This window comes from Myotis myotis, unplaced genomic scaffold (genome assembly GCF_014108235.1).
Source record: "Myotis myotis isolate mMyoMyo1 unplaced genomic scaffold, mMyoMyo1.p scaffold_m19_p_15, whole genome shotgun sequence".
Classification (NCBI taxonomy): Eukaryota; Metazoa; Chordata; class Mammalia; order Chiroptera; family Vespertilionidae; genus Myotis; species Myotis myotis.
Genome location: NW_023416319.1, coordinates 25,842,885 through 25,857,614, shown reverse-complemented (window position 1 = coordinate 25,857,614; position 14,730 = coordinate 25,842,885). Strand labels below are relative to the sequence as shown.

The following is a 14,730-nucleotide window of genomic DNA, read 5'->3' as shown; positions in this document are numbered from 1 at the left end:
GCCCTTCTCCCTGTCTTTATACCTTCCTCCCTTTGTGTCCGTGGCCAAATTTCCTCTTCTTTCTTATAGGGACACTAGTTCCTATGAGTTAGGGCATACTCTACAGACCTCACTTTTAACTTCATTATCTCTTTAAAGACCTTATCTCTAAATATGGTGATACCTGGGGGTACTGGGGGTTAGGACTTCAACCTAAGAATTTAGAGGTGGGGTAGATGTGATTCAGGCCATAAGAGTCCTGACTCTCTTGAGGTAGCAGTATGCCGTGGACCAATCTCTACACGAGTTTGGGGGCGCAGCTTCCTCTGAGGTGCTTGAATTGGGTCATCTCTAAAACCCTTTCTGCTCTAAAATGGTAAATAAAGTGAAATACCAAATTTCAGGTTATATGACTAAGATCTTAGGAATTAGCTAGAGACTGCTGGTGTCAACACTTTTAAAAAAAATATATATTTTATTGATTTCAGAGAGGAAGTGAGAGGGAAAGAGATAGACACATCAACGATGAGAAAGAACCACTGATCGGCTGCCTCCTGCATGCCCCCCATTGGAGGTCGAGCCCACAACCCAGACATGTGCCCCCTCCCGGAATCAAACCTGGGACCCCTCAGCCCACAGGCCTACGCTTTATCCACTGAGCCAAACCACCCAGGGCAACACTTTAAAAAAAATCTCACTTTATCTTTCTCCCACCCTCACAAGTAACCCATTGCCTTCTGTTACCTCTTAGCTGAATTTTGAAAGAGAGTTTGCATGGTAGGTAGAGGGGGACTCTTTTCCCTGGAAGCCCATCATCCACCTACTCTCACCATTCTGTTAGAAGTTCCCCACAAGGAGTTAAAATGTCCACTTTCAATTTGAGATATCTAACTTTTAAGTCACTTTATTAACATGCATTTTTAAATGACTAATAATTTTATTTTATTATACTGGATACTAACACTCGATTAAGGAAATATATCCAATTAAAGGTGAATGGTTATGATGTTGGATTTAGTAAAATTATAGGACTACTATTGAAACCTAGCACAGCAAAAGATAGGAAATTTATATGAAGGATTAAGTGCTAATAATTAAGTGCAAATAATTTAGAATATTTTCCGCCTCCCAAATACTAGGCTGCTGTTATAGATTCACTACTGTTATTATTCAGATTGTCTAATCTTATTGAAAAAGAATAGCACAAATGATAAATCAAATATCTTTAGGTTTAACGCCATCCTGCTACCTCTACAGTTGTCCCTTTTTATTTTATTTTTTATTATACAACTAACACTTGTCCCGTATAGAAAAACATGTGTTAAAGCAAACACACACACACCCACAACCACAACAACTCACTCATAGTCTTGCCAACTAGAAATAAACACTCAACATTTTGTTGTGTTAAAATAATTTTCTGCTGAAACATTTCTTTATTATTGAAATGTTCCCTCTGTTCCCCCTTCTTTCTATTTTCTTAACCCCTGACCTCCCAGCACTGCACCCTCTGGATGACCACTATATTCCTTGGTGAACACAGCATTTTCCTGCAGTCTCTGAGCACAATGATTGTCTTGAATAAACTCCCTTCTGGGCTTTGGTTAGAAGTAGACCGCTTACATGTAAACTCTTTGAGAGTAGAATCTTTATCTGTTTACTCCAAGGTATCTGTCTGGCATGTAGTAGATATTCAACAAAGTATTTGCTTAATCATTGATTAATGGAGTAGCTAATATTATTATTCCCAGAAGAATATACAATTGAGTTTTCTCTGATTTTTAATCTTTGTTATGACAGAGATTTAAAGTTATTTCGATTCCTCTTTTCCCCCCATTTGTTCATTACTTGCTTTAGTTTACTCACATTTCAGAGTTTGATTTAACTTATTTTTACACCTTTTTAAGAGATTTTTCTGATTAAAAAATTTTTGAGCACTCAGCTCATTTACTTCTTTGTGGGTTTCCTGCCTTGTCACAGTCAAGATGCCTCAGCTTCTGCCTGGAAAGTTTGGGTTACATCTTTGCATACTGCAATCTTGAGCTAATGCAAAAACTTTTAAAAAATACAAGCTATATGGAGCCCTGCTTACATCTCATCATGCAGCAGTCACAAACCCAGCTTTCTTTTTCATTCTTGACATAATTTTTTGATGCTGAACTAAATAAGGAATGTTTCCAGAAATTAAACTCTGTGAAGCAGGTGTGAACAAATATGAGTGAGGTTGGTATCTGTGCTTCATGGCCAGGATATTTGTGTCTCTTCAGTGCTCTACTTCAGGTTGCACATTGCTCCAATTCTGAATGTACTTTGCACAGTAGATTTTGATTTCCAATCAAGAACTTGAAAGCTAAAACAAAATGAATTAAGTAGTTTCTTCTAGACAGCTCCAGAAAGCTGAGTATATGCAGTTTTCCAGAAATAGCACTAATGCAATACTCCATAGATATAAAATGTGCTGTGTCCCTGAGCATTTGATCATTTAAACCAAGGATTGTGGGCCTGGTCATAAGATAGTCTCATGAATATTAGGTAAAATTAGCATACCAAGAGAGATAGGGTCCTCTAGCCATTGGCCACACACACACACAATTGGGTATCAACTCTGGATGCTTTCATGTGCTGGCAATATCTGCAATGTTAAATGGTTAGTATATTTAATTCCAGGCTATCACATAGAACAACGAGGTAATAATGGAATAAGGATCGTAAAAATTTGAATGATTTCTTGTGAAAGCCCTTTCCATTAAACATTTTGGTATGCTTTCAATTGCATTATTATTTTCTAGAGTGCCCAATTCAATTGCTATTTATTAGCTGTAAATTCTCTGATCTAGAAGAAGGACTGATATTAACAGGAAGGCAGGATGACCTGTAGAGAAAGTAAGAAGTAGGGAACTGTCCTGAAAAGATAAATTGATGCTAATACATTTTTTTATTCAAAGCTGTATGAAAAGATCATAGATTCAAATGTGTTTTAAAAAGTAAGAGTCATGCATATATTAAGGGTACAACATCCCCAAGTTTTCAATCTATTACGTATCACATGCTCATGTGTAAATCTGCTTCTGGAAACTAAACATTCACTTTTTATTACAATCAATGTTTTTAGTCTCAGAACCTGACTCAAGAAATGTCGGTTGGATTGAAGACTCAGTAGCTTGATAGTAAAGACAGCATATTCAGATATAATTCCTCTGATCTGTGTCTTAGTTGTTCTCTAGATAGAGTTGTTTTCATATAGAAAGTAAGCTGTATTCTCTGGTAAGTTCACCTCTTGGGTGGAAGGGAACAACATGTAATAGGCGTTAGGAGACTTAGACAAGTCCTAGCTCTTTATCTTTTGCTAACGAGTGACCTTGAACAAGTCAGATATTTTCTTGCTATTTTGGTATTATTTTCCCTCCTGGAAGACTAGATATAAGTAATGCATTTTTAAATACATTCATCTGAGGAGGAAAAGTGGACAGCCATATCTTCCTTCTTCCTTCTTTGGAGGTCCCATGGTATCCTGTGACCTGAAGGGGATACAGGCGTGGTGACCACAGGGGGAAGGGCTGAAAGGGAAGAGATAGGGGTTCCTGTGGCAGTGATTTATCTGTGTAGCACATTTAGTTCTCGTGACTCAGAAGATGTCAGTATTATCGCTATATCATAAAATACAAAAAATATAGATGCCATGAAAACTATGAAAAATGACCATGAGAAAAAATCCCCAGAACTAATAGTTTAAATTTTTTGATGCTTGGCAATAGAATGTACATTTTACACAAAAGATGAGCGATTATTTGAATTCATGTTTAGAGAAATAAAAATAAATAAATAGTAGGAAACCTGGGGGAAAAACATTACCATCAAGTGTTTCCAAACATTTTTTTAATCCTCACCTGAGAATATGTTTCTTGATTTTAGAGAGAGAGGGAGTGAGGGGAGGAGAAGAGGGAGAAACATATGTGCCCTGACTGGGGATTGAACCCACAACCTTTTTGTTGTGCAGGATGATGTTTCAACCAGCTGAGCCACCTGGCCAGGGCCCAAACATTTTTCTAGGAACTCTAGTCTATAACAAATAAATTTGATACAACATCACTGGATGAACTTTTATCTCCAGAAGACAGGAGCCAAAAATAGATTAAAGATTGGTTCTCTATTAAGTGAAGTTCCTTTTTTTCTGAACAAAGGTGAAGAAAATTCTGTTAGATTTATTGTATGATTTGATAACCAGAAGGATTCATCAAAACTGTTGATTCTATGACAATGTATAAAAGGGGAAGAAATAGAACATGCTATAAGCTACATGCCAGGCTTGGAAGAAAGTATCACTTTTTACCTTCACAATAACCCTTAACCCTTCAAGACAGGAAGTACAGATCAAGAAATTGAGGACCGGTGAGGTTATAAAACTTGCCTAAAGTCACATTGGTGGCAGAACTGGGATTCAAACAGCAGTCATTTTGAAATGTCATGGTTTTTCCTACTTCACTATGCTGCCCCTCAGTGGAACTTTATAATAATGGTAACAATAATAATTGACAATAATACTGCTTATTGACTTTTTATTTATTATGAGCCAAGAATTGTGCAAAGACCTTTAAGTGCATTATTTTATTCAATTAACAAACCCATGAAGAAGAGATTATTTGCACTTTGTAAATAAAAAACACAAAGACTCAGAGAACTTAAGTGACTTCACTTAAAGTCACCAGGCTAGTAAGTGGGAGCCAGTGTTTACTTTTGAGCCCAGAGCCCATTCACGATGCTGTTTCTAGGGCAGATTGGAGAACTGACATCTGAACTGTCCTTTAATGGACCTGCTCCTTTTTTGGAGATGGGTCAACACAACAGGAGGATGGAGGCCCACACTGATTTTGCCTGTGTACGGCGGCAAATACAGCCATTTGGGGCAGTGTATCCTTGCTTACCAAGTTCTTTAGATCAGAAGCCAGTAAAATTCTCTTCATGCTTTTCTTTTGCAGATACTTGCCCTTTGCACTGAATCATCGACTAAAGCTGATAATGCCCAAGTGACTAATACCTACCCTGAGCTGTTGAAATTGAGTAAGAACATTACCAAAAGAGAGTCTGGGTGCCCGGAAGGCCAACAGCGTGAGGGCAGTTTCTGCTGTCGGCCATGTCTTCCTGGTATGTCACACACACATGCAGCAATTAGAGTGAGAATCAAGGTGATGAATAGCATATCGTAATGATGAAGAAAATGTTTTTACAGCACTTGGTTCTGTATAATTGCATTACTAAGAACAAAAACCAACTAGGAAATTATTTTACCAAGACATGTTTAGCCCTAGCAGGTTTGGCTCAGTGGATAGAGCGTCGGCCTGCGAACCAAAGGGTCCTGGGTTCAATTCTGGTCAAGGGCATGTACCTTGGTTTCAGGCTCCTCCCTGGCCCAGACCTGGGCTCTTGTGCAGGAGGCAACCAATCAATTGTTTCTCTCACATTGATATTTCTCTCTGTCTTTCCCTCTCTCTTCCACTGTCTCTAAAAATCAATGGAAAAATATCCTTGGGTGAGGATTAAAAGGAAAAAAAAGAGACACGTTTAATTCATCTTTATCACACTTGTTGGATGTGGGTATAAATAAGTATAATTTATAAATGCTATGTACCTCTGAAATGAGAGGATTTATCTATTTAGCTGCATTTTTCACTAGCAAAAGAAGACTCATTTGTAGGTATTAAAGCTCATCATTTCAGAACGGATTAGGATATTTCATAATAATTGTGGCAATCTGAAAGCAAGTATTTCAGTCCTTCTGCACAACTAGAGACACTGAAGCCTGCAAACAGCATTTGCATTTTGCAGCCTAATAACTAGCCAAGCTAGAAAAGCAACAGACAAAAACCAACGGTTTTTAAACATCAGTATTTTGAAATACAAACTAGTTTCAGATCGGAAATCCTTCAAACACCAGCAAATTGGAAGCTAAGCAGAATGCAATTGTGCAAGCTGTTTTTCAACATGGAGTAAACTGACGACTATTTCATACAGATATGAATCTCTTCTTGCTGCTTTGTGAAGTAAGACAGGAAGATAAAGGAAAACCACATGGATTTATGTGACAGATTAGCAGAATCATAAAGGATTATGTAGGGTTTCATGGTTGGCCTCCCAGAATCCCAGCACTCAAGCTGTTTATAAGAAGACTACAGGCCCGGTGCACAAAATTCGTGAACTGGGAAAGGGTGTCCCTCAGCCCAGCCTGCATCCTCTCCAATCTGGAACCCCTCGGATGATGTCTGACTGCTGGTTTAGGCCCGATCCCACAATCTGGGACTGCTGGCTCCCAACCACTCACCTGCCTGCCTGCCTGATTGCCCCTAACTGCTTTTGCCTGCCAGCCTGATTGACACCTAACTGCTCCCCTGCCAGCCTGATTGACACCTAACTGCTCCCCTGCCAGCCTGGTTGCCCCCAACTGCCCTCCCCTGCCGGCGCAGTCACCCCTAACTGCCCTCCCCTGCTGGCCCAGTCGCCCCTAACTGCCCTCCCCTGCTGGCCTGGTCGCTCCTAATTGCCCTCCCCTGCCAGCCCAGTCCCCCCAACTTCCCTCCCCTGCCAGCCTGGTCACACCTAACTGCCCTCCCCTGCCGACCTGGTCTCCCCTAACTGCCCTCCCCAGCAGGCCTGGTCCCCCCCAACTGCCCTCCCCACTGGCCTGATTGCAACAACTTCCCTCCCTTGCCAGCCATCTTATGGCTGTGGGCACTGCCATCTTTGAGGGCATGGCAGTCAATTAGCATATTCCCCCCTTATTGGCTGTGGGTGCCGCCATCTTTGTGATGACATGAGGGTCAATTAGCATATTCTCTCTTTATTATATAGGATTCTCTAAGTCTTCCCTGGCCTTCTCTCCAGGCATTAATAACGCTATAGAAGATCTCCCTTATAACCCAACCCTCTACACTTAAGGCCTTTTACTCTTCTCCAAATGGGAAAAAAAGAATGTGTCTTGACCTTTGATAATTTGCTAAACACATCAACTTGTCCTGTGGATTTAAATCTTACATTTCTTTTTCTTTTTTATTTTATTTTATTATTGATTAAGGTATTACATATGTGTTCTTATCCCCTCATTGCCCCCCCAACCCCCCGATCATGTCCTCATCCTCACCCTCTGTTGTCTGCATCCATTGGTTAGGCTTATATGCATGCATACAAGTCCTTTGGCTGATCTCTTACCCTAACCCCCACCCTCCCCTACCTTCCCCCTGAGGTTTGAGCACCTAATTGATGCTTCTCTATCTCTGAATCTGATTTTGTTCATCAGTTTATGTTGTTCATTATAATCCACAAATGAGTGAGATCATATGATATTTATCTTTCTCTGACTGACTTACTTCACTTAGCATAATGCTCTCCAGCTCCATCCATGTTGTTCCTTCCTTTTTATAGTAGCATAGTATTCCATTGTGTAGATGTACCACAGTTTTTTAATCCACTCATCTGCTGATGGGCACTTAGGCTGTTTCCAAATCTTAGCTATGGTGAATTGTGCTGCTATGAACATAGGGGTGCATATATAAATATTTCATATTTTTAAAATGCAAATAAAAACAAAGGTAATATGTTTTGAATGTCAAATTGTCAAGGATTTGGTCTTCTTGCTTTTGTTTGGTCTTGCTTTGTTTCACATTCATTTAAGGGGTGATTTCAGCCCTGGTTAGTTTGCTTATGAGCTAAGAATGCTTATATACCATCATTTCTTTTTAATTGGAGTATGTGGGTCAAAAACTTAAAGACCTTTTTGCCTACTGATACAGAAATCAATTTATAGGAAAATGTTTTAAGAAATGGTCAAAATAAAGGGAAATTCCATATGTGTGACATTTCATTATGCTAATCAATGATGTGGAATTAAGTAAATTTTGGAGTAGTCAAAAGCTAGAATGTTATGGTCAATCAAAGTCTTGGTTTCTGATATATTTCTAATATATTCCTCAATGTACACAAATTCCCTTAAGGGATTTCTTTTTTCTTCTTTTTAAATTTTTTATTGTTGAAAGTGTTTCCTTCGGGGATTTCTAACTAATCTGCTGGCTGAATGAACTGGTTCTCCCTGCTCCATCTCTAAAATGTCCTGGGTGGCGTCCAACACACGCTGAACACTCCACCCACTTCTAGTCCCTCCTGTTGAATTTTAGGCTTTATTAGTATTCAAATTGCTCCCAAATCTGTGATGTAAATATGATTTTATTAAATATTATATAATCAATGGTATATGAATATAAAGAGAAGACAGATTTTAGTTCTGTGAAAACTACTTTGAATGCTTTGGAGAACTTCAGTAAAGGTGAGCTGCTAAACTGAGTTGATGACTTAGGTGAGGGCAAAATCAATGGAAAAATTATAAAATTATAAAAATCTAGAAAGCTTCTCATGCAGATTATTCTTGTCTTTAAATTTTCTCAGGTTTGATGCTGGTCAAGGGCCTTCTGGTTGCAGGTTTGATCCCTGGCCCTGGTTGGGGCACATGCAGGAGGCAACCAATCAGTGTGTCTCTCTCATATCACTGTTTCTTGCTCTCTCTGTCTCTCCCTCTCCCTTCCACGCTCTAAAAAAAAAAAAAAAAAAAAATGTCAATGGCAAAAAGGATTTGGGAGGATTCAGGTGAAGATTAACAAAAACAAAAATTATTTTTTTAGTGATTTTCTATCATAAAAGTCCTTGCCACATACCATATCCAATAAGAATTTTACAGTGTACTATATCATATACAGATATGCACATACATATTACATATACATATACACACATATATATATGTATACATTGGTATTATAAGAATGCACCAAAATGATAAAATGACTATCTCAGGCTAATTAATATATTGGTGCTATTTGTACTTTCCTGCCTTTTCCAAACTTTCTACAGTGAGCATATGTACAATTATACTCAGAAGAAAAATGTATTATTTTCAAGAAAACAGCTACTCATTTTTATATTTTGATAAATTTAGGTTGTGTACGTTGGAGGAAAGAAAGAAACCTGTGATTTTTTCTCTCCCTGACATGTTGTAGGCATTGTGCTAGGCACATTCTGCAGGGTTGTTCATCAAAGAGGACAATTCATTTAGAAACTAGGATAATGCCACTGGCAAGCAAATAACATGTACTTTGGCTTGGTTTTCTTTCAAGTATTGCCACAGCATTATAGAGCCCCAGTGTACCATATTTGGATTCAATTCCAGGTTTCCAGGTTTTTTTCTATTGACGGAATAGTGTCCTTGTTTACGAAAATGTCATATGTTTACATTAATTTGTTTATGTAGTAGGCATTTTGCTTTGTCAAAAGAATGATACGAGGTTGTTGAGAAAGTCATATGCCTGGGAATGACACCATCAATTATGTTTGCTATACATGTGTGTAGGGCAGATTAGACTTTTCTTGTTCTTCTTAATTATTTATACCATCAGTAATTGGAGTCACTAGTCATGCTTCCTCGTACATCCCCCTTTATATTTTCTGACACTTCCTTTTTCATTCTCTATCTTTTTTTGCCATCATCTAGTTTTCCCCATAGCACTTATCACCACTTGATGCCATATATTTATTTGTGTGTTGCCTGCTTTTACCCTGAGAATATGAAGTCTTGGAGACCGAGGCTTTGCTTATTTCCTGTAGTACCTCCAGCTCCTAGGTAGTGCCTGGAACACAATAGCCTTTAATAAACACTTGTTAAATAAATATATTTTCCAGGAAAAGGCATTGTTGTGTAATGCTTACTCACAGCAATATGATGACTTGTTTTATTGTTAAAGTCAATGAAAGCAAATGGGAATATCATTTGAAATTGTGTGCATTAAGATGACAGATCTGATGATAAATTTTATTATAAATATGTTCATACCTGCCCACCACAACATACCCTGACCTGTAATGGCAAAGGAATAGAAAGAAGTGGGACTGTGAGCATTTACTAGGCAGGCCCTGTGCAGTTCTGGTAGCAGTGTGCCGGGAGCCGGTCCATGCTTGCTGTTTCAAGGGACCTGGCATATATAGCATACTGTTCTTAAAATGTTTGCTCACCTTCTTGGCACTATGTGTTTTAACCAAGGTCGTCTCTCTGAGAAAGGTTGTTTCCCCAGGTAGGGATTTTTTCCCTGAAGTCAGGGAGGGGATAAAACTCCTTAACTAAGTGCCAGGTGGGTAGTTAATCACTTTAACTACAAACAATCATGCTTAAGCTACATAATCTTTACTCCCTGGAATGGAGATAAGAAACGCCCTAACCTTTGTAATAGAGATTGATAGGATTGAATCAACTGGTATAAATACAGATGTAACAAGACAGCAAGACACAGAACTTAGAACACAGAACTTAGAATACGGAACCAAGAGAGACAGAACCTAGGCACAGGACCTACACAGAACGTTCTCTAGAGACAGAAGAACTTCGCTGGAGAGAGCATGGCAGGGGTTCCTGGACAGAAACTGGCCTCAGAACCTAGAGACAGAACCTAGCGAGAGAACATGGCAAAAGATCCTGGACTGAACCTGACTACAGAAATTGGCAAGAGAACCTGACTAGAACCTGGTAACTGAACCTGGCTGGAGAACCTGGGCAGAACCTGACTGGAAAACCTAGCGAGGGAACATGGCTATAGAACCTGGCTGGAGAACCTAGCAAGAGAACATGGACACAGAACCTGGCTGGAGATCTGAAGCAGAACCTCTCTGGAGATCCAGACCAGAACTTGGCTGGAGATCCTGGCTAGAGATCCTGGCTAGGCTGCTGATCAACGGAACGCTGTCTCCGTGTCCCTCCTTCTTCACCGACTCTGTCCACACCTTTGGGGACCCCTGGACCCGCTGGGGTTGGACCCCGGCAGCAGTGCAAGGTATTATCCCCATCTTATGCATGAAGAAATGTAGGCTCAGAGAGATGAAGCATCTTGTTAAAGCTCACGGGGCTACTAAAGATTTCACCAAAGCCTTTAGAACCTCAAATGTGCTTTTCCTTACTTGTACTCTTATCCGCATCTGTGGACTTTGGAAAATGAAATGAGAAGCCAGAAAAAAGTGAATGCTTTAGGTCATCTCAGTGGCCAGCAGCAGCTATCTCCTAGCAACCTCTCCCTTCCCCCACCAAAAAAGTTAATAAGGCTTTTTTTTTCCTGGTGCATTTGGTCATTCCTGCCTCCCCCTCCCCACTCCGTTTTCTGTCACATGTTACTATTGTTAATCATCCTGCATCACTCTTTCAGCTTTTGTCTTGGGAGACTTTTTGTCTCTTGACATGATTTTTACAATAAGCATCTCCTCTATTGTCTATAGATCATTAGCCAAATTTCCCTGTCTTAGCAGTGTTTTGCTGCCGTACCTGCATACTTCCCATGCTGTTGCATTCAAATACTTGCTCCATTTTTCTGTCTCTTGTTTTGGCAGGTGAACGGAAAAAGGATGACTGCAAAGCTGATGGGGACAAACTTGTCTGTGAGCCCTGCTCGGAAGGGAAGGAGTACACAGACAAGGAACATCATTCTCCTACATGCAGAAGATGTGGGATTTGTGATGGAGAGCATGGTACGAGTCTTAAAAAGCCATTGAAAGTGACTAATTGTGATGCTCCATGTAAAATCATTCATAATATACCTATAATTGGAATTTGGGACCTACTCTGGTGCTATGTTGGTATACAGGAAGGGGTAGGATGGGGCTGACTCGGGTAAAGCAGGGTCAGGCACTGAACTAATCGCCGGGCTAGACTCTTATGAGCCGAGTCTGGGCGGTCTCCCAGATGAGGAGACAGACTAAATATGAACCCTATGAACAGGGTTCATTAGCTCCAGTCAAAAGTGCAGAAACTTTTTTTCCTGCCTTGATTTATGCATGTGCAATGGCTCTTGTTCATGGCCAGAGAGCGCTCAGAAACCTTCAAATGCAAGGACAGAAGATCCTGAGAGGTGGGTGGGATGCTTCACCTTTTTTGGGGATCTAGTTTGTCCTCATAATTCCAATTGGACCCCTGGATTTTCATGACTAGTCCAATCTATTTTGAGGGCCCAGATTAAAATGTAACAGAAGTACTCCCAGTTTTGCTTGACATTAAGAAATCTCTGGACATAAGTTTTTCTTGTCTCCATTAGAGCCCTAAAGCAATGTTTCTCAACCCTGGCTGTACATTAGAATCACACAGGGAGCTATGAGACATGCCAATGTTTAGGTCCCACCTTAGACCAATTAAATCAGAATCTCTAATCTCTAAGGGCGGGCTTTGGCATTGGTCTGCTTGCCCAGGTCGGGGTGAGGCTTGACAATTTGCATTTCCAACAAGCTACCAGGTGATGCTGAGGCTGTTGGTCCACAAGCCACACTTTGAGTAGCCAGGCTTTAGACTAGAAGAACAGGGGAGCTATTTAAGCAAAGGTAGGGTTTTCTTGGTTGCTGGATTGTCTATCCATTTAACACTCTGCTAAATGATTTCAACCTGGGGTTGCCTGTTTTGTATGTAAACACTAGTTGTATTCCTAAAGTCATGATGGTGTGACTGCTCATATAAGCAGCAGATCTCAAAAATCTATGCTGCCTCTGCCCATCATTTCCATAGCCAGTGTATAAGTAGCTGCTATGACTAACGGTCTACAAATTGAATTTCTAGGCTTAGAAGTGGAAAAAAAATGTACCAAGACCCAGAATACCAAGTGCAGATGTAAATCAAACTATTTTTGTAACACTCCTCCATGTGAACACTGCAACCCTTGCAGCACGTAAGTTTTGGTCTTTTACTGATTAAAACACTAGATATACCTTGAGAGATAAGGTATCCTAGGGGGAAGCAGCACTGGGTTCTAGTCTTGCTTTGCCTCCAAACAACTGGATAACCATTTGTTTATTCAGGCATCCAGGGCCAGAACATGTATTGAACCTCCTGTGGGCTGGCCAGTTCTAGCCACCTAAACTAACCATATGAGCAAGACACATTTCTGGCATCGAAGCTCTCAGGCTAGAGGCAAGGACATTTAAAAAAGGCGTGAACTTTTCAACCTTGCTGGGGGAGATGCAGTGAAGATATGACACATGGCTTGAGTTTTGAAGGAAGGTGAGCATGGATCTGAAGGACATTTCAAGCAGGGAACCAGCAGGTGCAAAGAGACAGGGGAAGCTCCAGAGAACAGGGCACCTGGCTGGAGTGTAGGAAAGACTGCAAAGGAGCCAGGGCCAGGTCAGGAAGGGTCTTGTCTTTCATGCTGAAGAGCTTGGTTTTGACCCACAGTTAGAAAACCTGACTGTGCATGTCACTTTCCCCCCCCCTCCTCCCCTTCCTCCTCCTCCTCCTCCTCCTCCTCCTCCTCCTCCTCCTCCTCCTCCTCCTCCTCCTCCCCCTCCTCCTCCTCCCCTCCTCCTCCCCCTCCTCCTCCTCCTCCTCCTCCTCCTCCTCATCCTCATCCTCCTCTTCCTCTTCCTCCTCCTTCTGTTAATCCCTACCCGAGGATATTTTTCCATTGATTTTTAAGGAGAGTGGAAGAGGGAGGAAAGGACAGAGAGGAATACTGATGTGAGAGAAACACATCAATTGGTTGCCTCCTGCATGTGCCCCGACCAGGGTCTGGGCTGAGGAGGAACCTGCAACCAAGGTACGTGCTCTTGACCGGAATGGAACCCGGGACCTTTTGGTCCACAGGCCAACGCTCCACTGAGCGAAACTGGCAAGGGCTAACCTTTTCTTCTGATTAACAGAGTAAGTTTAAGCAGACCACTCAACCTCTCCGAGCCTCAGTTTCCTCACACATTAAGATGCCGACAGTCATCACTTGTCGTATGGGTCACATATTTGTGAACATCAGATTGGGTAATATGTATTATAAAAATAGCTTTTACTTTGTAAGACACTGTTCTGCATACACATAAATATAATTAAGATTATATCCATGTACCGCTCCTTAAACTTGTAATCATCTTAGGAGTCACTTAGGAGTTCACCTAGTAGGCTTGAAAAGTAGGAACATTATACTTGATGTCTCTTATTTACTAGAAAAAATGTAAGGTATGTGCACTTAACCTAGCCTCTCCTTTCTAGCCCCAAGTATCGGAGACAGCTCTCATGATGACAGAAGTAGGGATTGGAGTTGGAGGGAGGGACTAATGTAAGTCAAATGATAACAACAATAGCAGTTCTAAATACTTCATAATCTTGATTTAATTTTCTTCTCACCATAACCTAAAAAGCAGGTAATACTGTCTCCTTGTTTTGGGTGAGAAAACAGGCTTGCGGTGGTTAAGTAACTTGCTCAAACTCACTGAGTTAGGTAATGGACAGAGCCCAGCTTTAATTCAGACTGGGTCAGTGTTTGTCTGAAAAAAAATATGGAAACCTCTTGAGTATCCTAATGGCCACTTGGTGTTAAACAGCGAGCCCTCTAAGGCCCAGCGGAGTAGGCTACCTCAGGAGCGTCATGGGTAGTGGCTGTTGTCTGGCCATTTTTATTGTTCGATGGGACTGCTTTGAAATTGCTTTTGGTAGTTTATCATTGTCTCCTAATCTTTTAAGAGCACAGCTTATGACCAATTTTAAGTTTATGTCAGGATCTATTTCATTCTTTTTCTTTTCTGCCAATGCTTTGTTACCTTCTTTTAACTCTGGGTATTTTAAAACATAGTCATTCTTTGTTCATCCAAACATCTAAATTATGTTACAGATTTTTACCAGCTCTACCATGCTAATCTCGAAATAGTTGAGGGAATATGTCTGCCAGAGATGCAAAAATGACTACAATGACCCGAGATGTATAG

At 40.6% G+C, this 14,730-nt stretch overlaps 1 protein-coding gene across 7 annotated transcripts in view; it reads left to right on the top strand.

Moving 5' to 3' along the window:
• The window catches only part of FAS (Fas cell surface death receptor), a 36,163-nt gene that overhangs the window by 8,054 nt on the left and 13,379 nt on the right, over positions 1-14,730 (top strand). For 5 of the 7 annotated variants that reach the window (XR_004972190.1, XR_004972189.1, XM_036336683.1 and 2 more), the window contains exons 2-4: positions 4,956-5,121; positions 11,386-11,523; positions 12,599-12,707. Coding sequence is in view for 5 of the 7 variants with exons in the window: in XM_036336683.1 (XP_036192576.1) it covers positions 4,956-5,121; positions 11,386-11,523; positions 12,599-12,707 (413 nt within the window). In the remaining 2 variants the exon portion in view is untranslated. Of the gene's footprint in view, positions 1-4,955; positions 5,122-7,482; positions 8,291-11,385; positions 11,524-12,598; positions 12,708-14,730 lie in introns of those variants that run through there. The other 2 variants (XM_036336681.1, XM_036336682.1) reach the window with 2 other exon arrangements.